The sequence below is a fragment of the Mandrillus leucophaeus genome, unplaced genomic scaffold, assembly GCF_000951045.1.
Source record: "Mandrillus leucophaeus isolate KB7577 unplaced genomic scaffold, Mleu.le_1.0 Scaffold643, whole genome shotgun sequence".
Classification (NCBI taxonomy): Eukaryota; Metazoa; Chordata; class Mammalia; order Primates; family Cercopithecidae; genus Mandrillus; species Mandrillus leucophaeus.
The window spans coordinates 591552-618666 of NW_012106953.1; the positions used below are offsets into that span (position 1 = coordinate 591552).

The following is a 27115-nucleotide window of genomic DNA, read 5'->3' on the forward strand; positions in this document are numbered from 1 at the left end:
CCACACCAACATGTGGTCCAAAATGGAATCCCTCTCATCTTTCATTATACTCTTTTAAAAAATGTAGAGAAAATATTACGAATTAACTCATCTTAAATGTGAGAGAAACGGGGAAAAGGGCAAGTTAATGCACAACCACAATACACAATGGTAATTTTTCTTTTCAAAAGAAATTATGGAATGTATTACTAGCAGTATAAATTCCAACAAAAAGTTGGGCACCCAGATTTGGTTATTTAGATTAAAAATATCTATTACAGGCAGGTTTGCTTTTCCCAAGAAAACGTATCACTGGAAACATCCAGAGAATGCAAATTGGGTTAAACCTATTCCCAAGTCCATTATCAAGTAAGGTGTCACTAAAGAAAAAGATAGGAGTTTAAAATTGGGGAAGCCCACACACGATTTAGACAGGGAAAAGAAAAAACTCATAAAAATAAGTCAGAATGATCCTTTACGTTTTACAGTCTTTAATTAAGCACATAAAACTGTACTACTTAATATATTTCTCCATGAACTTTTTGTGAAATTCAGATCGCAGTGTGTCATTTACAAATCTTTTGTCTTTCTTCTGGTCATCTACACCTTTTGCACAGTTCTTGAAGACAACATCATCATCCCACCTGAGGAAGAAAAAGCAAACAAAATGTCTTAAAATGTTTGTATCAGGTGACAAGAATACTATGTGCTCTGCAAGGCTTAGTCAGTTACACAGAAAGACGCTCAACATGCGTATCATTTGATGCAGCAATTACACTCAAAAGAATAATGTCATCCTTAATGCATAATCTTGCTTCTTATAGCAAGAATGGCAATTCCTACTTAGAACATATAAAACATTCTTACTATTTCTCCAGTAAAAGAAACTTTTGAGTTAAAAAATAGAAATACATAGATTTTAATTGCATAAATATTTAATGTTTTTAGGTCTACTACAAAGAGGCAGCACCTAGGACTACCCTAATATTAGTATAGGCATTTGTAGATAGTAGCCAATCAATTTAATGTAGTTTAGATTATGTGGTTTTGAGGTTTGTAGATATTCCTCTTTTATCAGTTAATGTTTAGTAATCATCTACTGTAATATTTGCATTATAGGCCAACAAAAGGAGAAGCAATCATTGGGGTGTAATAATTAAGGCTCAGATATGGCGCACATGTACGTTAACCACGGAGAAGTACCAGCCGAAGAGCTCAGGGCAGAACTCTGGTTGGATTCCATAAGGTATAAGCGTGAAAAAAAAAAATCCATAAGTAAGTTATAAAATACATGTGTTATAGAAAATAAAGAGCATGATTTCAGAATATCATCTTGCATATAAAACAGCTGCCCATATACATAATATAGATACCCTCACAAATATACATAAAACACAAACCCATATCATGTGTGTGTGTATGTGTGCATGTGCTTACATGCCAGGAGAAACTGCACATGGGAACAAATGTGGGAAACTGCACAATGAGCAACAAACGTGGGCACCTTTGGAAAATAGTGCAGTAAAGTCATCACTGATGCAGTATACAGAGAAGCATAAGAAGCTGAGCAGATCAATATGACTGGGATATAAGACATGTTTCTATCTCCAATTCCATTTGCATTCAAAAAAAGCAAAAAAACAAACTATATAGCTTTATTTTTATATATAATCAGTACAGTTTTTTCTGTATCCAGTCTTTCCTCAACTCCAAACAGGCTTTTTGTCCCTCCTTCCCAGCACCAAAATGCTCTTTCCTGACATTAGTATTTGTCCTCGATCATCACTCCTCTCCTCCTGAAACACTTGGTTTCACTTCTTTCAGTTCTCCTCCCTTCCCAACTGGCTGCTCCTTGTTAGCCTAGACTTTTTCATTCAAAATTCATTCAATCAATATTTATCAGGCACCTGTATAATGTTTAGAGGTTGGGTAGATAATTAGAACAGGTATTGGTAACTAATCATCTACCTAACCTCTAAACATTATACTAAGCTCAGTTCTGACTTTTCCTCTCTAGCTATACCCTTCCCTAGGTGATTTCATCCTGTGTTATGGCTTTAAAAAGTTTATCTGAGCTGATAACTTCCAAATCTACTATCTCCAGCTTGGACTAATTCCAGAACTGTATCAGCGGTACTGCATTACTCCAGAGGGGAAAGCGGTCAGTAGTACTGCATCACTCCAGAGGGGAGGGCAGGTAGCAGTACCGCATCACTCTAGATGGCAAATAATAGCAGTAGAGGTGGTGAAAAGTAACGAATATGGTTTAAAAGTTAAGCACTGTGTTTCCTTGATGAATGCATATAAAATAACAACCATTCTTCCTTCCTCAACATTTCCTATAAGCTTTTCTGTTTTATTTTACATATCACCATCTGAAGGATTTACAGTATTTACAATTTATACTTCCTCCCTTTTCAGCCCTCCTTTTTACCCCTCCAAACACACACACTGTACAGAAAGAATTTAAAAAGCAGGCCTGGGACCACAATCCTTAGAAATGCCTGCTTCCAAGGTTGGCCCCTGGCTGGCATTTGAAAATTTGGATTTAAGAAATCTTCTCACTGTCACTGTGCCTACAATTTACAAATAATGTGGTTTATGCTGAACACCTACTATCCTTTTAAGAGTCTGGATTTTGCTATGTGCTAAGCAAAAGCTGCGTACATGACTAGCCACGCCCAGTAAAAACCCTGGGCATGGGATCTTTAATGGGCTTCCCTGGGCAGAAGCACTGCACACGTTGCTGCACTGGGGGAAACAATGTGCTGTGTGACCACTCATGGAAGGGATAGAGCATAGTGAAACCTGCACATGGATTCATCCATTCTCTGTGTGTGTCTTTTCCCTTTATAATCTAGCTGTGTGTCTTTATTACCTTAGCCAAGCATGTAACTATATGCCAAGTCCCCTGAGTTCTTCTAGTGAGTGTCTGAATGTAAGAGGCCGTCTTGGGAACCCTTGATATGCACACCTAAAATATAAGGGCCTCAGTTTATTACTCTGTCCCTAGTGCTTACATCATTATCTGGTACACAGCTGGTTATTGCAACTATCTACTGAAAATAAGTTAATCTTCTTTCATTTAGCTTCTTCCATTATTCCTAATTGAACAGAGAAGAGTATCAGTGAACGAACGGTGGACTTTTAGAAGCTTCATATAATGCACCTTGCTATCCAACTTATAATCTGCATGCCTGTGCATATAGACACACACACACACACACACTCTTCATTACTCCGTTACTGTATAGTACCTTCTTTTAACTTTGAAGTTGGCCTGAGGCTGCGATGGGCCAGTGAGATTAAGGAGAGGGTTTCCGCTCAGAATGTTTTCCATACGAATCCTCTCTTCTTCAGCTTTTTGTTCTTGTTCCTGTCAATGATAAAGGAAGATTAGTATTTACTTATTTTAACTCTGGGTTCAATTTTTTTTATATTAGCTCACTGAAAAAAAAAAACAGATAATTGGGATTTTATGGCAAGAAAAGCATCAAGGCAGGCTTTTTTTTTTTTTTTTTTGGTTTTTGAGGCATACTAGAGAAGTCTCCCTCATCAAAATAAAATAAGTTGGCATTTTTATTATAAATATTTCATGGTTGATATCAGTCTCTTCCAACTGTGAAATGTTAGAGATTCATATTTAAATCTATTTTCTTTCTTGAAGTACATGTAAAATTAATAGCTTTAAATTTTAAGCGTATATCAATAAGCATATTCTAATAATTTAAGAACATACTAAATATCAAAAAGACACATTTAGCAAAACTATTACCTCAATTTTAAAGGGTCATACATAACTGTGATTTAATTTAATCTTATTTTGAATTACTAATAATGTAAACTTGCGTCTCTAGGTTTGGTGAGAAGTTATTAATGAAGAAAACTCCTAAAATAGGACAAACTACCATGTACAAAATTATATCCAGTTAACATGAATTTCTACTAATTTACCTGAGGCTGATCTATTTTGTTTTCATTGACTTATTATTGAGTTTCTTTTCTTTTTCTTTTTTTTTTCAGACGGAGTCTCGCTCTGTTGCCTAGGCTGGAGTGCAGTGGCATGATCTCAGCTTACTGCAACCTACACCTCCCAGGTTCAATTGATTCTCCCGCCTCAGCCTCTAGCATGCGCCACCATGCCCGGCTAATTTTTGTATTTTTAGTAGAGATGTCATTTCACCATGTTGACCAGGCTGGTCTCGAACTCCTGACCTCATGATCCATTCACCTCAGCCTCCCAAAGTGCTGAGATTACAGGCGTGAGCCACCGCACCCGGCCTCAGTTTCTGTTTTTATACCTCCCATCCTTTATCAGTTACAACACTGTCTTTCTTCACTTTTATTTTAGCATCAACTTCTTCAAAGTCAAATCATCCTGAGTTTCCTTCTCAGAATTTGGAATATAAAATGTCTAAAATCCTTAGCTATCACTTCTAGATCTACCTGTTAACATGCTATCTTAAGCTAAATATAAATCCCATTTTGCTGTGTTTTGGGGATGACAGAAATCGATGACTTAATAGATCAAGGAAAAAGAGATGGTGTGGAAATCATTTTTTAAAAAGTTATTATTTTAATAACCTAATTTTTCATACAGATTACTGATATTCATTTCAATATTCAAATGTAAACAATGAATTTCATTTTTATGGAGAAAAATAAAAATGAAAATAGGAGGTGAGAAGATCTAACTTGTAAGGAAATAGGAAAATTCCTTTACATCACTGGTCAGAATTTAAATAAAATCAGGAACTATCCATCACAGATTAAGTACAAGTAGCTCTCTAAAAGCTATATATTTATTTGTAACAAATTATACTGATGCTTAAAGGGAAAAGATATTTCTCTGAAATACTAGAAAAATAGGAGCTTAGGTATACAATATATCCAAACTTATAATATAATGTGTATGACATATAAAGGTCATGGACATTTTATGTTTGGAATATTATTTCCTTTGGAGTTACTGAATGATTGTCACACACAGCCCTGGAAAAAAAGGCATAAACTCTTTCAACATTCAAACAGCAGGCATACTATGTTTCATAATATAAGCTAGTTGTCAGATGGCATGTAGGTCAAATCCTAACTACCTGTTTTTGTAGATATTTTATTGGAACATTGCCACACTCATTTGTTTATGTACTCTGTGGATGTTTTTATGCTGCAACAGTGGAGGTGAGTAGGTGCGACAGAGGCTCCATGACCAGCCAGCCTAAAATATTTACTACCTGGCCCTTTACAGAAAGTGTGGTGACCCCTGACAAGGGTTAAATGGTTTGAAAAATCTTAAATTTGGGGTGTGGCAAAAACCAGCCAATAGAAAGGGAAACAGGGCTAAAAGAAACTAAACTATCATTCAACTCCAAGAAATATCAACACGTTTTATTACATGAAACTCACAAAACTGCAAGGCCTTCTGTCTAAAATGCTTATCGTCCCTCAAGGTCAACCAAAAGCATTTAAATTGCTCATCTCTTTATGTGTCCAGAACTATTAGGCAAGCTAAAAGAATTTGGAACAATTGCCCTCTAGTGGTATGCAAGTGGGATTGGGAATGTTTTTTTTTTTTTTTTTTTGAGACGGAGTGTCGCTCTGTTGCCCAGGCTGGAGTGCAGTGGCTGGATCTCAGCTCACTGCAAGCTCCGCCTCCCGGGTTCCCGCCATTCTCCTGCCTCAGCCTCCCGAGTAGCTGGGACTACAGGCACCCGCCATCTCGCCCGGCTAGTTTTTGTATTTTTCAGTAGAGACGGGGTTTCACCGTGTCAGCCAGGATGGTCTTGATCTCCTGACCTCGTGATCCGCCCGTCTCGGCCTCCCAAAGTGCTGGGATTACAGGCTTGAGCCACCGCGCCTGGCCGGGAATGTTTTTATAATTCTTCGACTTAAAAACTACATGTAAAAACTATAAGCTATTATAGGAATTATGCTATCTTATAATACAAAACTTTGATGAGAATTGTATTTTAAAATGCCTTCCTTCTTCCAATCTGAATTTTAAGTCATCAAAGTCCATCCCAAATTCTACCCCTTTTCTGAATTCTTCCTGGCCCTCCTGATTCACATGAACTCACTTCCCTAGATTCCTGGTATTGACCATGTAGTATATTTTCTTACTTTCTTTTTTAAAAACAGAACAATTCTTGCATCAAATAAAATTTTACACAGAAATCTACAAAAAAGCTGTGCTGCTCTGGTTGAAAACATCCCTACCTGAATGTCTTATAATGTGTCAAATTCAGTATGTTCAAAACAGATCTCATCAACTACCTCTTCTCTCTGTATAAATATGGCAATTCTTTTGCATTCCCTGTATTGATGTACAGCACCAACATTTACCTACAAAGTGAGGGTCCTCTCTGCTGCCACAATCAATCAGTCACTTTGTCAACTCTACCTCCTTTATTTTTTATTTTTTCCTGCTCCCCTTCCCACTTTGACCTCCTTGATAATCAGTTCTATCAGCATCTAATTACTTATCTTAATTCCAACTCCTATCATACAAGTTAAGAGTCTCTTAATTGGTAAGATTACTGAAACAGCCTCCTAACTCAGTTTTTTTCCAATCCATCCTGCGTATTTTTGCCAGAGTAATCTCTCTAAAATGCATATCCAATTTTATCAATCTCCTGCTTAAATCAACCAGCTCCTCATGTCCTTTAGAAAAAAATCTAGACTCCTTCAGCATTGTTTTGCAAATCTCTAATGCTCTGACTTGTGCTTGCCTCCTCAGTTTCACCTCTTATTATCACTCTGGGTAATTCATTCAGAGTTTTAACTATCTTTGAGTTTTATATTTTTTCCTCATATTGTGTAAACGGAGAGACTGTGGGGGCTCAGCGAAGTTAGGTAGCTTGACCTAGGTTATATAATATCTACTGACTAATTGCCTTAATAGTACCTAGGCAGGAGACAGAGAGATAATCTTTGTAGACCATGACTATATCTTGATCATCTTTGATTCTCCTGTCAATTAACAGATATTGACTAAATGTTGAACAAATGAATAAACTAGTGAATGACTAGCAAGCTGGTGAATATTACTCAATGTATCTGAACTATTTGGGAAGAATTTTTAACATAACCAGGATACCTAGGATGTCACAAAAATAGTAAGATTTATAGATCTACAAGTGCTATAATATTTAGACACGGTAAGGGAGATTTCTAATATAAGAAAGTATTACTTATATTCAAAAAAATTTCTACTTTAGTATATGTGAGAAGAGAGATGTAAATATTTAACACTTTGGTTTTACCTTCCTGGCCTGCTCTTCAGCTCTTTCCTTTTTAATTTTTTCCAGTTCTGCAAGAAGAGCTGCAGTATCATCATCATCACTTTCTTCTTCAAAATCTTCATCTTCTTCCTAAAAGAACAGTGAGAGCCCAGAAGATTGGAGGGAAAATATACATTACCAAAACACAGTACATATGTACAATATATCACCCTAAGAAAGTCAAAACAATTTTATGTAGCTCAAAACAACTTTAAGCTAGCAAGTAAAGATAATCAAAAGTGCAAAAAACTGCTAATTTCTCAGAAGAAAATAATTTCAAATGAATAATCATTAAATTTCACTTGAAATTAGGTTTCTTGTTTTAACTATTATGAGTAACTCCATCATTTAACTCTAGAATTAACTGCTGATATGTATACACAGGTAGATATTGCTCATTGGATGCCACTCAGGTTTTTCACTGTCCTGTATGCAGAAAACTGCAAACTGATTATAGGCTCTAGGGTCCCACAGAATTTTATCATTAACTGATGTGCTAATCCTTAAAAACCTTCTGCTTAGATTACTTCCCTCACTAAGCACAGAGGGAACCATTAAGTGTACTCCACTTATAGAAAGGGGCATATCTAATGTGGAAAGGCCTCCAGGTACAACTGTAGAGGGCACTGTTTATAGGAAACCCAGTGTGAAGAGTGCCCTGTAGAGGTGTGTAACACACCATAGTGCAGTAGTTTAGTACAGGACATTATTTTGCGGGAAAGCACGTCTTTTAAGATTCCTTCCATATTTGGTTCTCTAGAGACCAAACTTGTTCTTAAAAGTCCCACAAAATAATACTTTTTGTTTTAAAATCAACTATAAAGTTTAGCACTGCGGTCAGGGTTATATTTGAATAACAGCAAGCAAATATATGTCACTTGTTAAAGCCAAAGGCATAACAAGTATTTCAGAAAAACATGGTAAATCAATTATTAGAGATGAAAGGAGAAAACAAAACATACATCTGTTAGAGGGTCATCTGCATCAAGGTTGGCAGCAGGAATCTGGTCTAACCGTGGCTTTTTTGACACTGAAGAGGAGGTTGTATGTTCTGAGGGGAAACAAAAATCACTTAACTTAGTAAAACAAATACTGCATTTCTTAAAATGTTTTAGGGACCTGTGGGCACGAGGAGCCCACACTGAAAGCATTATCCACAGTGAAATCACATCCACAGTGCCTGGGCAAATAAGCCTTTGGTAAATATTTGTTATTGTCATCTCTAATGACTTAAGAAAGTATTACAGCTCACATCAATCTGTAAAAGCAAACAAATGGTTAATATTTTCCAGTTGCTACATAAAAGAAAAACTATCAACAACATAATTTTAGAGATAAATGTCTTGGATAGTGTTGGTACCTCGGGTTGGACGATCTCTGTTTTTCTCTCTTGCAGCAGCTCTCTCTCTTTCTTCCAACTCTCTCCTGAAGTCACGGTTACGAACCTCTTCAGGGGCATCCTGAGTAGTTTGTCTAAAGTAGAAACAAACCAGGGCAAAAATGTTACTTAAACACACACACACATACACACACACGACTGTGGTAATGGAAGACAATTCAGGAATGAGACTTTGTCCTTGAGGCATAAAAAAGGGAAGTAGATAAGATCATAATCTAATCTGAAAGTTACTAATAGCCACTCTTGTGATGTTCCCAATATTTCAAGAAGTCCAAATTCAATCACGCATTTTCCTATAATAAGACTTTACAGTGATTAAAATGTCTTTAATTTTTATTGGTATTATCAACTCAGAACTTAACAGTAATACTTTTAATATATTAACTGGTGCTGATAGTGCGTAATCTCTCTGAGGCATTATTATTTCTGTTATTTATTGTTGTATCTACATATGAAAATTTCTGGTTAGTAGGAATTTTGCATTTTAAAACCACAGGGCAGAATTTTAGTGTTAAACATCCTACTGCATTCTAATCCTATGATAATAGATAAGTGACATAACTCGAACATACTACTATATCATGACCATGCCATTTAACAGATTTGGTCTTGTTTTGTGAACAAGAAAAAAAAGAAAGTCTTACTACCTGTATTTTATCTTTGTGTGAGAGGGTAGGTCTCTGCTTGAATACTGCTTTGAAAGTTGGCTCAAATCACCTTCTCCTTTTCCCCTTCCACCTCTTGCAGGTTCAAAGGTTGGCCTGGCTGCTGTTGTCATCTTTTATGCTTTGAAGAAAAATATAATCAAGTTATTTCCAACAATACAAACACTCATTTTACAGAGTATTAATATCCATACTAGTGAAATAAATTCTAAAACTCATTCCCCTAAACCTGCTTAATCTTCTTAAACAAAAGTTTTCAGGAAAACAAATTATGAGGCTTAGGCCGTACAACGAATATGGCTTCTCAGGCTTGTCTTAGTACAAAAAAATTCTGTCATGAAGATCTGAGTTTGCATCCCTATTCTCCTTCTGACTATATGGGCTTGAGCAAGTCACCTGGCTTAACTTTCTGTCATCCGTGGAATGGAGATATTCCTCAGAGGATTACTATAAGAATTATGACACTTGACATGTCAAAAGCCTTGAAAAATACAGTACTACCATGACTAAGTTTTAAAAATTTCCAACTCAACCTTACTCTACCAGACTCTCTAAGGTTTGCATTTTATCTAAACTTCACACAATAGCAAATAGGCTAGTAGAAACAAAAGCTAAAAACAAACAAAAAATATCACTGACAAAGTTACTAAGTGTCTGAGAAAAACGTTACTAAGGAAAGTGTGTTAAACTTCAATGACAGGTACATAGAAAAAAATTCTTAACCTTTTGTTGAGCCAATTTTCTCCTACAACAGGCATCATATTATAAATCAGATCGTTTGTGGGTTATAATTTAAGGACTGTTAAAAAAAAAAAACAAAAACCGGAACCTCACCCCCAGAGGATTCTGATGACAAAAATCAGGGACCCATTCCTTAAGTTACTTTCTGCTTGGAGCAGTCACAAGAATACTGTCTAGCAGATGCAGTCATTAAAACCCTGTTAGTATCGGAAAAGCAAGTGTGTGGGGAGGGTGGGCGAACTGGGAGGATTTTTTTTGGGGGGGAGTGCTTTCTCCTAATTTTCAAAAAGAGTAAGAGACATGTATACAAAGAAGAAACGGGGTTATCTGGAGCTGGGGGTCCGCCCCTTCCCACACACTAACGGAATTATCACTCCGGCCTCTTGTGAGCTAGTCTTTGGCTATAACCAGAAACTTGTTGCCCCTTAACCCGTGCCCAGCGCCGCAGGGGTGCGAGGGGGTAGTGAAGGGAGGACCTGGGGTTCGCTTTACGCGGTAGGCGCGCTGCCTTTATGCTGCGATCTCCTCTGCGGGCCCGAGAGCTCCGGACGCGCCTGACAGGCACTCCGTTTCGCCCCTAGCCCGCTGCTCTAGGTCCTCCACCGCCCGCACTCTGCACTCTGCACTCTGCCGCCGACTCCGACCCCAACTGCCCTTTCCCGTCCCACCGGGATGAGGAAGATAACCCATCCTCCTGCCGCTCACACTGGCCGAGGTCCGATGCAGCAATCTCCGAAGATCATACAGACGCCATTACGACTCCGGACTCCCAGAAACCTCTGCGCCCAGGGCTAGCGCCTAAGACCCGGAAGCAAAATCCAAGCGCTTCGGGGGCGGAAGCAACGACCAATCCGCAGTGGCCGAAGTGGAAGTCGGCGTAACGGCAGTAAGGGGCGGGGCCGAAACGGCCCAGGGGGCGGGCGTTTGAAATCAGTGCCTTAGAGTAGACCCTAAACATCATTTTATACCTTCAAGAACCAATTACTTAATGTCTCTTCCGTCTTTTCCGTCCCCGACCCCCTCCCAGACTCCTTCATTCCGGTACTGCGTGGACGGAAAGCCCCGGGTAGCCGACACCACGTCCCCGGCTAGCGGGAGAGAGCGTGGAAAAGGATTACACCAAACTGTTTAAATCCAACGACTCCTGCTTCCATCCTTTCTCCTGAGCTAGAACCAACAAACCTAGAGAGTTGGGCTTCGGAAAAACTAGTGTTTTCATTTAATTGGATATGAAGAAAGAACAAATATGTACGGGGCAACCACGATCTTTACAAAGGTACATTCCTGCAAAAATATTAACACTTCAAAGCAAAGGTTGTATTCGTAATGTTTGCTAAAATTTTTTATTTAAAAAACGTTAGTTTTAGTGGGAGGGGAGATGTCAATATTTACGACAGCGTTTAGAACGGTGGGCCCAACTGCCAGGAGCACAAGATGTAATTACTAAGATAGCTACTTAAGTGTTAAGTTTTAATAAGACAACGAAAAGGAGAAAACCCAAAAACCAAAAACCCACCAATCCTGTCTCCTCCCTTCCATAAAAAAAAATCCTGAGAACAGAGATCTTGATTGTTGAGCTAATCTTAGTATCTCATCACATAGACCTTGACATATAGTAGCTGCTCAATTAATATTTGTTAAACAAATGAAAATTCAACTTCCCCAACTTAGTTTAAAATATAAGGAACTCACAAAGTTGAATATTTAAATGCTTTCTTACCTCTAAATTCTTTGCAACTTTTAAATGAAGAAAGAAAAGCAGAAAAAGCCCTTTCACTCATAGAGTTCAAGATGAAAATCTTGATTTTTCTTACTAAAGGTATCCCTCCTCCAGTCTTACACGTCTCACTAAAGGACACGATCATCATACTAGTTACTCAAACCGAAATCCCAGAGTGCCTACTTAAATTCCTTTTCTTTCACTTTTCACATACGGTTCATTTACAGGTCTTACCAATTCTACTTTTAAAACTTACCCGAAATTTTATTCTACTGCCATTACCCTTGTCCTGGCCAACACCATTTCCTACCTGGATTGTAATTGTTTCCTATTGTATCTTCCTGCGTCATCTTTTATCCTACAGTCAATGCTGCATATAGCCAAGAGAGTGATCTTTTAAAATTAATCAAATGGTGTTACTATCCTGTGTAAAATTTCACTGCACTTAGGATAAAAATCACATTTCTTAATGTGACCTGAGATGCCACGGAGTCTGGCTCCTGCCTAACTTCCAGACTTCACTTCCAATCAGTCACTCGCTTACACACTAAGCTCTAGACACAGCCAACTGGGCATTTCTGTTTTATGAAACAGGGCAAGATTCCTTCTATTTTAGGACCTTTGCACTAGCTTTTCTCTGTTGCCTGTGCCCCAAGATAACTGTATCACCATCCTTCATGTCTCAGGTATCACAGTGAAGTTTTCCTACCCCCACCCCTCCAACACTTGTGTTTGTACACCATCACATCACCCTGTTTCATTTTTTCATACCACTGAACATTACCAGAATCTAATCTATTCATTTTTTACTTCCATGTTTCTTGTCTGAGAGACAGCATAGGAAAGTCATTAAGAGAAAAGGATTTTCAGCCTGCCCATTTTTGTTCTAAATTCCAATTCTGCCCTTTCCTAGCTCTAACCTTAGGCAAGTCATTTTCCCTTTCTGTGCCCTCAGTTTCCTCATCTGTAAAATGGGCGTAATTCTAGTACCTAACTTATAATACTAGTCTAAGGATTAAGTGAATTAATACTTGTAAAGTGCTTAGAACTGTCTCAGCAAATAGTACTTGCTAAATAAATGTTAGCTATTATGGTTATTAATATTATTTTTATTATTATTGTCTATCTTCCTATATTAGAACATAAGTTCCAGGAAAGCAGGAACCTTGTCTCTCTTGTTCACTGGGTGTATCCTCTGCATATAGAACAGTGCCTGGCACATAATAGGTGCTGAGTAAGTATTTGTTGAATGAATGAATGAATGAATGAATGAATGATGCACTATCAAGTAGAGGAATGAAGTAACAATGGTGAGATGGTGACACAATTATAGGAAATACCCACAGTTTTTATGTTCTAACTGTCCTCATTAGCCTGGAGTGAATCACCTTAATGGATTTAACTCCCAGCCCACTAACTCAATCTTTTGGTTGCCAGTGGTGATCAAATAACCACCCTATAATTTCATTAACACCAATATACAGTATAGTCAATCCACAAAATTAAAAGCTTTTGACTTAAATGGTCTGAAAGTGCTAATAAGAAAATGAAACTAAAGCTTTTGACTTAAATGGTTTGAAAGTATTAAGAAAAGGAAACTTAAGTTTACTAAAATCTTGAAATTCATCCAGTCAGTTAACCTAGCTGGCAAAAATCTTATAACCTCCCAAGAATTCTTATTTTAAACCTGTTACCACAAAATTTAGTATGGCTCTTAATTCTGCCTGCCAGTCCTCTTACCCTCTCCTAATTGTTTATTTTCCCCCTCTGCAATAATATAATTTCCCACATTCCCCTTTCTTCAAGTCTACATGCCTCTTTTACTCCTTTTCCCTCCCCATTCTCTTTCCTGGTAGTAGATCTCAGTTCTCTGAGAAAATAGAAGCTCTTAAACAAAGACTTCTTATCTCCTGTTTCTGCAGATCTATTGAGCTGCCTTTGGCTATTCCTGTTTCCTCAGATTCCCATGGAGATGAGGTGACCCACATTGTCCCTTGTGCTCTGGGCCCTAATTCCTCCAGATTTCTTAGTGACTGGCATTTTGCTCTATATTTTCTGTTTCTTATGATCTATGAGACCATCCCTTTCAGATCATTTTTATCAGCTTTTCGACATGGTATAGTATATCTTAACCTTAAAAAAGGCTCTTTCATTTTAATATGCCAAAGGCAGCATTTAATTAAATGTGAAAGGGATGTAGTTTGGCCCTTTATTGCAAAACGTATATTCTTATGGCAGGAGTAACACAGGAATTCCAGTTTCAAGCTTAAACAAAAATCGACACCTAAAAGGGAAAATAGAAGCCATAAAAACCTAAGAAGAAAGTTTAAGAAACTATTTATAGAACCTAGAATTTGGAAAGACCTTTCAATCAAAGCAGAACACCTTAAGAGCTTTAAAAGAAATACTTTAAAAAATTCATCTATCCAAAAATTAATTTCATAGCAGAAGATGCCAAAAACAAGTCAATAAATGCTAGATTAGCAAATTTTGTAATTCCTATAACATATAAAGGATTACTGCTATTACCAAATGATAGTAAGTATTTAATGATACACATAAAAATCACAAATTACCCAATTAAAAAATGGACAAAAGATATAAACAGGCCATTCTGAAAAAGCAATTTCAAATAGACAATAGTCAATAAACATGAAAGACACTCAACCTTTTAATGAGGAAAATGAAAGTAAACTAAAAATGGATTATCACGTTACAGCATCAGATTGGCAACAATTAAAAAATTAAATGACATAGTTGGATGGGATTGAGAGAAAAGGGGATCCAGTTAGACAGCGGGGGACATTGGTCCCCCATTACCCTCACAGTAAAAGCCAAGGCGTTCACAATGGTTTCCAAAGTTTTCTGTGGTCTATCCTTTCCCCTGCCTCTTTGACCTCATAACTTGCTCATGCTTTTCATGGCTACCTCCTTCCTATTGTTGCTTGGACACACACACAGCTGCTCCTGCCTTAGGGCCCTCACACTAGCTATTTTCTCCTGCCAAGGCTATTCTTCCCTGTCTTATTCAAGTCTTTGTTCAAATGGAGGCCAACCGACCTTGGGCATCTCTACTTAAAATTGCAACTGTTCTCCCTCTCTGTCCCCTAACATTCTGTACTCCATATCTCCCTTCCCCTGCTTTCTTTTTATTTTTAAAAATTATATTATACATAATTACATGCCATGTATCATCTTCCATGACCCGAAATAATTTAGTTATGTTACATTTATTGTCTCTTTCTCTACTTCTTCCATGTAGAATGTAAGTTCTAAAAGGGCATGGATCTTTGTTTTGCTCAGTAATATAGGCCAAGCATTAAAACAATGCCTGGCACCGATAGCTACCCAATAAACAGTTTCCATATGAGTGAATAAAAGAATGAATGGATGAGCGAATGAATGAATGAATTAGTTTTAAGAGGAAAAAATTATGTTCTGTTGTAAAAAGTTATTGCCTTAATCTATTTTATATTTTAAAGGAAAAAAATAACTTACATTGCACTAGTCTGAAATCTTGATTTCAAATGAAGATATGATAAGACCCAGAAATACGCTTTTCTTTCGGGAGAGAATCTCTAAATGAAAAAATCATATGAGATCAGGCTTTATATGTACCATCAAAATCCTAATTAAATCAGCCCTAATCCAATCACAACTCTAATCCAGCTCTCTCCATCTCTTCTAATTGAATCACTCTCTCCAATTCTACTAAACTCTCATTCACCACGTTATTAGCCCACAAAATGTGAACATTTTGCTTAAAAATGTTTATTTGTGGCTTTTAAATAGGAATACGAAAAAAACCAATGCCCACATGTCAGAAATTACGTTTTAAAATAAAGTAATATAAATAATGAAATCTACATTAAATTTTTAACCTGAAAATGACACATTTTCTAATATGAAATGCTTTCTTTGATGTTTTGACAAGTGAGAATATAAAAATAAAGTAGCTAGCCCTCTACCAACAAAATCTTCATTTTTAAGTGAAGACATTCTAAGGCTTAGATCGTTTCCTGGAGACAGCCTCAAAATGAAATATCACTTGCTGATGGTCCAGGCCAGGTTACTGGATAATATCATAAGTTAACCACCTCTCATCTAATCTAATCACATAAATACCTCACCCACTGACCAGTGTACTACTAGGAAGACAATTAAAATCAAACGTATCAAAAATAGTTAAAACTAAAAAACTAAAATACAGAAAATAAAGAAATAGAAAAAGACATGCCAGGCAAATTCTAATTTAGAAACCTTGATGTAGCAAAATTAGTTAGCAAAAGTATTCTTTAGGTTGAATAACACTAATGGGGACAAAGAAGTGCGTTTATTACATTACGAAGAAAAATTCACTAGGAAAATTACTATCAGGGACACGTATGCAGCTGACAACATAACTTGAGAAAATATGAAGCAAAAAGGAAAAGTGACAAATCTACAATCATGGTGGGAATTTTTTAAGATAAATTTCTCTCAGATTAGTAGATCAAGCAAACAACAACATTGATCTACTATATAAGTTATATGTGTATACATATATATGTACATTATATATATATGCCTATTTATATGTGCATGTAAAAAGTTCACTGTAATCGGAGCAGATTATATATTATTTTCAATAAACATTGAATATTTACAAAAAGTAACGATGTATAAAGCCCCCCAAAAATTTCAACAAATGCCAATGTATGCATTTCTTTTTTTATTTTTATTTATTTATTTTGAGATGGAGTCTCACTCTGTTGCCCAGGCTGGAGTGCAGTGGCGCAGTCTCAGCTCACTGCAACCTCCTTCTCCCAGGCTCAATGGATTCTCCTCCCTCGGCTAACCGAGTAGCTGGGATTATAGGTGTGTGCCACCACGCCTGGCTAATTTTTGTATTTTTAGTAAAGACGGAGTTTCACCATGTTGGCCAGGCTGGTCTCGAACTCCTGACCTCAAGTGATCCACCTGCCTCGGCCTTGCAAAGTGCTCAGATTAAAGGTGTGAGCCGCTCCACCTGGCCCAATGTGTGCATTTCTAAATGATAATAGTCTTGTCAATTTTTGAATTTTATATAAACATTCAAAGTGTTTATGTAAATGAATATGTATTCCTTTGTGTTTTTGCTTTATTCCTCCCACTTAATGTGTGCTATCTGTAGCTCTGATATACTATGTAGAGTTTCATTGTATAAAAATACACACTGTAACTTGTTAGTTCTAGTAATTATCTTTTCATTGTAGTGATATTGCAAATAATGCCACAATGAACATTTTTGTAAATGTGCAGAGATGCATGTGTGTGCATTTTTCATATATATATATTTCATCAACAGGATGAGAGTTCTTGTTCTATAATCTCACCACACTTGATATTGTCCAGCTTTTCAATTTTAACTCATTTGGTGGATGTATAGTGATATATCAGTGAGGTCTCAGTTTGCATTTCTCTGATTATTTATTCACATGTTAATTGTCCATTTGGATTTCTTCGTCTGTGAGGTATCTGTTTAAATCTTTCTATTGAATCATCTTTTCTTTATGGATTTTTATGATTTCTTAAATTTAGGCATAGTTCTCTGTCACTTACTTGTGCTGCATATACAATTCGCCACTTCTCTGCTTCTCTTTTTGGTGTATTTTGATATACAACAATCTTTAATTTTAGAGTGGTTCAGATTATCATTCTTTTCCTTTTTGCTTAATGCATGGTATTTCTTGATTGTGAATGTCCCCACTCTGGAAGTCATAATTATATTCTCAGGTATTATCTTCTAAAGGTTTCATAGCTTCACATGAAATTCATTTTTGTGCATGGCATGCTGGAAAAGAGGCCTTGAAATCCGATGGAGCAGATATTCTTACCTTGTTCCTCTTTTGTAAGAGTGACTTTGCTATTCTTGGCCCTTTGGACTTTACTATAAAATTCAGGAGCCAATTGTCAAGTTCCACAACAATACTTTTGGAATTTTAATTGTGATAACATTTAATTTACAGATTAAGAAGACATTCTTAAAAATATAATGACATTTTTACAATACTAAGTCTTCAACTCTATTAACAGGTTATATCTTTCCATTTGTTTAGGATGTCTTTAGTTTATATTAATATGCTTCTCTAAGTACATTCATATTGTTGTCTTCATAGAAATTTTGCAAATTTTTGTTAGCATTAGTCTTGTTACTTAATGCTTATGCTATTATAAATGGCATCTTCCTTAAATTTTGGTTGTCTCATTGTTGCTGGTGTATAGAAATATTATTGTTTTTTTATATGTAGCTATTTTAAATTCAGAGAACTTGCTAAGCTCTCTTATTAATTCAAATGGTCTATTCAGAGATCTTTTGGATTTTGTCATGTGTACAATCATGTCATCTGCCAATAATGACAGCTTTGTTTCTTCCTTTTCTGTTTTCCTTGCCTCCTTATGTTGGTTAGGACTTCCAAGACAATGTTGAATAAAAATGCTGATAGCAAGCATCCTTGTCTTTTTCCTGATCTGCAAGGGGAAACTTATAACTTTCATTATTAAGTATGATTTGGCTGAAGGTTTTGGATAGATGCACTTTATTATATTAAGATTTTTGCCTACTATTTTTAATTTGCTGAAGGGATGATGAATTGATGAATTTTATCAAATACTTTCTCTGCATCTAATGAGATTCTCTTTAGTTTGTTAATATGTGCTATTATACTATTATTTTTTAAAGTTTCATCCTTTGATTACTGGAATAAACCCATCTAGGTCATGATGTATATATTGCTGGAATCAATTTGCTCAGATTTTATTTAGGATTTTTTCATCTATGTTCATAAGCGAGATTGACCTATTTACTTTTCTGATAGTATCCTTGTTGGGAATTTGTACCATAAAATGAGTTGGGAAGTATTCTTTCTTTTTCTATTCTCTGAGAAAATTTATCTAAGATTGGAAGTATATCTTTCTTGAATGTTTACTAAAATTTCTTGGTGTGGCCATCTGGGCCTAGAGTATATTTTCTGGGAAGAGTTTTACCTATTGCTTCCGTGTCCTTGAGGGTTATGGATATGTTTATTGTTCTGTTTATTCTTTTGTCAGTATCACTGTTACTTTTTTCTAAGAATTTATTTACTTCATTGAAATGTTAAACTGTATTGGCATAAAGTTTTTCATACTTCTTTGTTGTCTCTTTTATGTCTGCAGCATCTGTAGTGATGACTTCTTTATCTTTGTTGATATTGGTTAGTTGTGCCTTCTATTTTTGTTCTTTCCCATTTTCACAAGTCTTTTAAATTTTACTAGACTTTTTTTGAAAAGCCCAACTTTTAGTTTTGTTCATCATATTTTATATTGGCTTTATATTTCATCAGTTTCCGGTCTTTTATTATTTCTCTTCTTTTTCCTTCTTTGCATTACTTTTTTCTGACTTCCTCAGATGGATGCTTAGCTCATTTAGTTTTTTTAACCTTTTTCCCTTTCTTAAATATTTATTTAAATTTATAAATTTTCCTTTTAATGCTATTTAGCTGCATCCTACAAGATTTGAAATGTAGTATTTTCATTTAGTTCAAAGTATTTTCTAATTTCTATTTTTTATTTTATTCTCATTAAAGGTTTATTTAGAAATACACTTTATTTTATAAATTTGGGAACCTTTTAGTTATCTTTTTGATATTTCTCACTTCATTGTTTGTGGTCAAATAACATTCTGACTGTTCTTGACTGACATTTGTTAGAACTTGTTTCATGGCCACAGTTATGGTCAATTTTGTAAATTATTTTATAGAACTTGGAAAAATATATATTCTGCAGCTTGCGAGTACTGAGTTTTATATGTCTGTTGCTTTTTAACTGCTTAATCAGTAGGGTCCTGGTTTATGCCTGTCATCCTTGGGTCTCTTTTACTCTCACAAGTGTCTCAGCTTAGATGGTAAATGGTAGGATATAATTAATGTCAAAGTTTAGAGCCACTCTTATTAAAAATCTTAAATGAGTATAGAATTTCTACCAACTCAGTCAACATTGAACATTTTGCTAGAGATCATTACTTAAGACTTCCCTATTTCTTAAAAAAAAAAAAAAAAGTAAGATACGTGACTATTAAAAAAGAAGAGATATAATTTTAATGATTTTTTCCCTAGAAAATATTATCTACATGCAAAATTCTAGAATTGATGGCCAAGCTAATAGAACTAATAGGAAATAAGAGGTACAAGGTTTGAAAAGGGATGTAAGATCAATAAATAATAAGAAAACTTACTAGAAAAAAAAATTTCCATTTACAGTACACTCAAAAAATTATAAAGTTCCTAAGGTTTTATTTAAGAAAACAGATTCATTATCTTTTTGATGCAAATCTGAAGCTTCATTGATATACACACAACAAGATCTGAATAAATGGATAAATATACCAGTAAATAGGTGGGAATGATCAATGCAGGAGCTATGAAAATATACCTCTAATTTTCCTTTAATTTCAATGCATTCCCAATTTAAATTAACAGTATTTGACAGAACCTGACAGATTTATTCTACAATGAATACTGAAGTTTCACTCTATAAATATACCCAAGATAATTTTGAAAAAAGTTGAATAAGTACACGGAGAATTGCCTTAGTAATTATCCTAAGTGTAAAGCTTTAGTAATTAAAACAATCTAACATTGGCATAGAAATGTACAAATAAATAAATGGACCAGATGAAGAGTTTAGAAAGACATCTATCCTTACATTGTAACTTAGCATATGTGAGAAAAGGATTCCAACTGAATGGGGAAAATGGTGACAAACAAGTGGATTTCTTTTTTAAAAAAGTTCTCTGTCTTACAATAACAACACAATATTCTAAATGGCCAAAACAAATAAAAGTGAAAAGTAAAGAAAACAATGATAAGAAAATATGATCTTACATGAATTATATGAAAATACATGAATTGCTTAAATAGTACATAAAGGCACAAATTATAATGGAAAAGATCAATAAATTTGATTACATTTAATTTTTTTCAAATATTAAAAAAACATAATAAATGGAGGTAGTGTGCTGAAATAAGTTATTTGCAACAATACAATAGACATATAATTATACCAAACATTTAAAGAACTTTTAAAAATTGGTAGAAAAAGAAAACAATCTAACTGAAAACAATGGGCAAAAGATATAACGGTAATTCAGAAAACTGAAACCTACAAAAGAAATAAATCAGTGAAAAAGTACTTGACTTCACCAGTAAACAGGTCATACAATAACAACAACAACAACAACAACAACTGCAATAATAAAATAAAGGAGATAAATCATTTTACCAAATTGCCAACAACTGAAAAGTTGACATTATCTAATGCACCTGGAGGTGTGGAGAAACAGAAACTCCTGTTAGTACATAGGTTAATTAGGATAGCCACTAGGTAGAGCAATTTGACATTGCCTAGTAAAATATAAAATGTTGTTTCTTTATCATTTAGAAATGATAATTCAAAGTATCTAGCCTAGATAAATTGTCACATATAAGAAACAGAACACACACAGCACTGTAAGTTATAGGAAACACTGGAAGTTATGTAAATACCCACCAATAGGAAAGTGCTTTAATAAAATATATTTTTATAACAGGCCGTATATAGTGTATGTATGTGTGTATGTATATATACATATGTGTATCTATGCATATGTGTATATGTATATATACATATGTGTATCTATGCATATGTGTGTATGTATATATGAATATATCTTGAAACCGTTAATGTTGAATTTAAAAATTGCAGAAAATGAGGCCAGGCATGGTGGCTTATGCCTGTAATCCCAGCACTTTGGGAGTCTGAAGCTGGCAGATTGCTTGAGCTCAGGAGTTTGAGACCAGCCTGGGCAACATGGCAAATCCCTGTCTCTACAAAAAATAGAAAAATTAACTGGGCATGGTAGCCTGCGCCTATGGTCCAAGCTACTCAAGAGGCTGAGGTGGGAGGGTGGCTTGAGCCTTGGAAAGGGAGGTTGCAGTGAGCCAAGACTGCACCACTGCACACTGAGGTTGTGGTGAGCCAAGACTGCACCACTGCACTCCACCCTGGGCAACAGAACCAGTTCCTTTCTCAGAATTAATGAATAAAAATAAAAATTGTAGAAAATGAGCATATTTAGCATAAAATTATTTATATAAAATAAAAATAGCAGGCCAGACATGGTGGCTCACACCTCTAATTCCAGCACTTTGGGAAGCCAAGGCGGGCAGATCACCTGAGGTCAGGAGTTCGAGACCAGCCTGACCAACATGGTGAAACCCCATCTCTACTAAAAAAATAATTAGCCAGGTTTGATGGCAGGCACCTGTAATCCCAGCTACTCGGGAAGTTGAGGCAGGAGAATCACTTGAACCCAGGAGGCGGAGGTTGCAGTGATCTGAGATCATGCCATTGCACTCCAGCCTGGGCAACATGGCAAGACTCCGTCTCAAAAAAAGAAAAAAATAGCAGATATACAAAACAGTATTATTGATGGATACACAACACATATACACACAAAAAGATACCCAAAGATGGGTAGCCAATTCATGACTAGTTGCTTATAGGCAGGGGTAGAGATAACAGGATTTAAGATTTGGATCAGAGAGGGAATCCCACTTCATCTGAAATATTTATTCTACTTAAAAATACTTGAAGCGGGAGCAAGATTTTTAAGGGATATCTGTTGTTACTACTTTATTCAGCATTACACTGCCAGGGTAATTAGGCAAGAAAAATAAGATATTCAGATTGAAAAGGAAGAACTAAAACTATCTTTATTGACAGATTGCATGATCTTATATATAGAAAGTCCTAGGTAACTTGCTAAAAAGCACTAAAACTGAAAAAGAAGTCCAGCAAGGTTGCAGGATACAAGATGAATATACATAAATTGATTTCTGTGCATTAGCAGTGAACAATATGAAAACAAAATTTAGAAAACAGTTCCATTCACAATAGTGTCAAAAAGATTAAAATACTTAGGAATAATTTTAACAAAAGAAGTGCAAGACATATACTGGGAACTGGAAAATATTGTTAAGCTAAATGGAAAGACATTCCATGTCAATGGATCAGAAAACTTAATATTTTTAAGATGGTAATGCTCTACAAATTGAACTCCAGATTGATGCAATCCTACCATAATTCCTACTGGTTTTTTTCCCCCAGAAATTAAAAATCGATCCTAAAATACATATAGAAATATAAAGGAACCAGTATAGCCAAGACAATCTTGAAAAAAAAAAAAAAAGAATTTGGAGGGCTCACACTTTTCTGTTTCAGACCTTACTACAGAGCTCTAATAGACATTGCTATAAGGATAAACATGCTTCAATGGAATAGAATTGAAAGTCCAAAATAAACTCTTAGGTTTATGGTTAATTGATTTTCAACAAAAGTTTCAAGACAGTTCAATGGAGAAAGAATAACAAATGGTGCTGGAACAACTCGATATCCCCATACAAAAGAATGAACTAGGATTCCTACCTCTCAGCATACACAAAAATTAAGATTGATCGTGAGCCTGAATATGAGCTAAAACTGTAAAACACCTAGAAGAAAACAGGATAAATCTTTGTGATCTTTCACTGGGCAATAATTTCTTAGACACAAAGCCAAAAGCACAAGCAACAACAAAAATTGATAAGATGGGCTTCATCAAAATTCAATACCTGTGCACTTTGAAAGACATAGTCAAGAAAGTAAAAAGAAAACCTACAGACCTGGAGACCACATTTTCAAATCATATATTCAATAAAGGACTTGTAACCGGAACACATAATGAACTCTTGCAACTCAGTAATAAGAAAACAAATAAAGAATAAGCAAAGGATTTGAATAGAAATTTCTCCAAATAGATATATGAATGGCCAATAAGCTTAAGAAAAGATGTGCAATATCATGAGTCATTAAGGAAAGGCAAATGAAAACCACAATGAGGCCAGGCATGGTGGCTCGCACCTGTAATCCCAACGTTTTGGGAGGCCAAGGTGAGAGGATTGCTTAAGCCCAGGAGTTCAAGACCAGCCTGGGTAACATAGTGAGACCCTGTCTCTACAAAAAAATTTAATAAAAAGTCAGGCATGTTGATGTGTGCCTGTTAGTTCCAGCTACTTGGGAAACTGAGGCAGGAGGATTACCTGAACCTAGGAGGTTGAGGCTGCAGTGAGCTGTGATCATGCCACTGCACTCCAACCTGGGCAACAGAATGAGACCCTGTCTTAAAAAACTAAAAGTTAAAATCCACAAAATTACTACTTTTTACCTGCTAGAATTGCTATAATGAAAAAGACATAAGTATTGATGTGGATGTTCAGAAATTGGGACCCTCATATATTGCTGGTTATAAATGTTACATTTACTTTGAAAAACTGTGTAGCAACTTCTTAAAACGTGAAATACGCAGTTATCACATGGTTCAGCAATCATACTCCTAGGTATCTACCCAAGATAAAAACACATTCACACATAAACTTGTACATGAATGTTCATGACAGTATTATTCATAATAGTCCCCAAATGAAAACAACCCAATTATCCATCAAATGATGAATGGATAAGTAAAATGCAGTATATCCATACCATAGATTATTATTTGGTCATAAGAAACAAAATACTGATACATACTACAACATGGTTGAACCTCAAAAACATGTTGCATGAAAGAAGCCAGACACAAAATATTGCATGTTATATTCCATTTATATTAAATGTCCAGAGTGGGCAAATCTATACAGATAGAAAGTAGATTAGTGGTTGCCTGGAGTTAGGGGTGGAAATGGGCTGTGACTGCAAATGGAACAAGGTTTGTTTTTGAAGTGATAGAAGTATTCTAAAATTAGGTTTTGGTTATGGTCACACAGCACTGTAAATATACTAAAAACCATCAAAGTGTACACTTAAAATTGATGAATTTCGTGTTGTGTAAATTATATCTCAATAAAGTTGTTTAAAAACTACTTGAAGCAAATTTGATAAAATATTAAGGTTTCAGTTCTGGCTGGTTGGAATGCAGGTTTTTGTTTCTCGAAACAAAAACTCAGACACCACAAATTCAGGCCCCAATATGAAAGGAGATGAACATATAAATGTAGAGTCTTTTCATGATAGTCTTACGTTCAACTGCTGACAGGTGCCCCCATCTTCAAAGGAAATGAATAGGTTCTTGTCGGAGCACTCTCAGTGATGCCTACCAGTCATATGTAGCAAACGCAACTCTTTAGTACCTGACTCAAATACAAGCCAAGAATAACTAGACATACGAGGAAAACGTTTAACATGAAAGACAGAAACCAAGACATCGTGGAAGGGTGAACTCAGAGGAAACAGACACAATGTAGAGAGCAAATAAAACTTAAAAATTCTTATAATACTTAGAGAAGAGAAAATCTGCAGCCATGGAAATTTTCAGAAATATATAATGAAAGGAATATTCAGAGAACAAAAAAAATTACTGGAAATTAAAAATAATTTCCAGAAGGTTTGGAAGATAATAACAAAAGAAAAAGCATTAGGAAATGGAGGGTAAAGAAAATTAGAGAATCAATTGAGAGGTTGCTGTCTAACGGTATTTGCTGTCTAATGGTATTTCCAGAGAAGAAGAAAAGTGAAAATGTAGAAAGGAATGTCAAAGGAATGATGTAAGACAATTTCACATCAAGGAACAACATAAGTTTCTATATTGAAAATTATAGCACAATAATTGACAAAGAAGACTTACCAATTATATCTTAATGAAATCTTAGAAAACAAGGAACAGAAGAATACCCTAATAGTGTTCAGAGAGTAAAGACAGATTACAAAAAGGAACAGAAAACAGGTTTTGGATTTTTTGAAGGTGGAATTCAGCAGAACAATGTCTTGAAAATCCTGAAAGAAGAGCACGAGGATAGAACAAAGACATTTTCAGACTCAGACATGCATACTTTGGGAGAGATATGTGATATTTGTGGCCATCCAATAACTTTAAATTCCCTTTTTATTTTTCGGTAAACCTCCAACTTTATGATCCCTGCCTCACCAAGGTCAGAGCCAGAACTCAATTATCCAGAATCTATTGCAGTGAAGACATAGAGATATGACCTAGGCTCTTCCAATCAGACATTCCCATGGAGGACTATAATGTAAAGAAATATGAGGAAGTAGATTTCATGACAGATCTGTTCCTGGAGAAGGGTAGTGACAGACGGTGACCTTTCAGAGGCAGCAGTAGCTTAGACTCTAATTGGAAATGTCCCTTGCCCAGAGTCTTTGGTGCCTTTGACCAGAGGATGTATAGGAATGCCTAACTATTGTTTGTTGAGTAATCTGGATATTGTTCCTGGATACACAGGCTCCAATCCCTAGTCTCTGGTCCTGCTGAAGATTCTGTGAGCTACTTAATAATCTCTAATGAAGCTTCTAAGGATGCTTCTGGTAGATATGCTTTACCAACACAAGGGAGTAAACCAGAAAGGAGACTTGAGATGGGGAGAGTCAGGATCTAACATAATAGAGAGGGAAAGGGAACCCCTAGGATTACAATGATTAGAAACCTCAAGATGCAGGTCATGCAACAACCTGAAGACAAGAATCAGTCTAGACTCAAGTAAGCATCTGAGGGCTCCAGTAAGAATATTTCTGAGAAAAGAAATCTGATTCAGTACCAGATGTGTTTTATGCATTTAGAAGAGATTTACCTTTCTGGAAATGAATCTGGGAATGAATTAATATAAAGTATAAAGCCAAGCAAATGAAAGAATGAGACAATTATTAACTACTGGATAAATAAAAATTTATACATGTATATAGAATTCACTTTAAGCCAAAGGGGATTTTTTTAAAAAGTTAAAAAAGTTACTGACTAGTTTACAGAATTTCTGGGAGAGTCCATGTAAGTCCAAACTTACATGCTACTCAAGACATGTATTTAAAATGTATTGACAGTCCAAAGAAGCATATATTAGATAATCCTTAAAACTCAATAGAGTGGTGTGTTCTTGTAGATGGATTCAGGAAGACTTCTGGCTCCTGCCTCTCTCTGCTGCCAGATAGCACTGTTACTGCTGTAGTATCCATGCAATAGATGAAAATAAAGATGATTTGAATGAGGTTAATAATCCCATGTTCAATTTATTATATGTCACAATGAAATAATAAAGCTGCCCTTAAGATGCTGGATTTAAAGGCCAAGTCCCAAACTTTGGGTTTTAGGTCACAATTTAATCTATACAGTCCGTGCCTGATACTTGCTGCCATGTGTCTTTCTCCTTTATATCCAGACTCCTCTAGATGTTCATAAAAAGAAGTCCACACCAAATATTGGCATTTGTAGGCACAAAAGGTACAGGGAAAGTTGGCTTTAACCATCTTTTTCTTC

The 27115-nt window shown here is 35.7% G+C and overlaps 2 protein-coding genes across 4 annotated transcripts in view; one reads left to right on the plus strand and one right to left on the minus strand.

The window, feature by feature from the left end:
- The window catches only part of CWC15 (CWC15 spliceosome-associated protein), a 12478-nt gene extending 1594 nt beyond the window's left edge, over window positions 1-10884 (minus strand). Inside the window, exons 1-7 of one of the 2 annotated variants that reach the window (XM_012000934.1) lie at window positions 10770-10884; window positions 9306-9444; window positions 8620-8732; window positions 8222-8310; window positions 7242-7349; window positions 3237-3355; window positions 233-623 (exon numbers count right to left, since the gene is read on the minus strand). In XM_012000934.1, the coding sequence (XP_011856324.1) occupies window positions 494-623; window positions 3237-3355; window positions 7242-7349; window positions 8222-8310; window positions 8620-8732; window positions 9306-9436 (690 nt within the window). In that variant the 5' untranslated portion in view covers window positions 9437-9444; window positions 10770-10884 and the 3' untranslated portion in view covers window positions 233-493. Of the gene's footprint in view, window positions 1-232; window positions 624-3236; window positions 3356-7241; window positions 7350-8221; window positions 8311-8619; window positions 8733-9305; window positions 9445-10769 lie in introns of those variants that run through there. The other variant, XM_012000935.1, reaches the window with a different exon arrangement.
- Window positions 10885-10919: 35 nt separating this feature from the next.
- The window catches only part of KDM4D (lysine (K)-specific demethylase 4D), a 24453-nt gene continuing 8257 nt past the window's right edge, over window positions 10920-27115 (plus strand). The window contains exons 1-2 of one of the 2 annotated variants that reach the window (XM_012000936.1): window positions 10920-11340; window positions 12924-13018. The gene's annotated coding sequence lies outside the window, so the exon portion shown is untranslated. The remainder of the gene's footprint in view (window positions 11341-12923; window positions 13019-27115) is intronic. The other variant, XM_012000937.1, reaches the window with a different exon arrangement.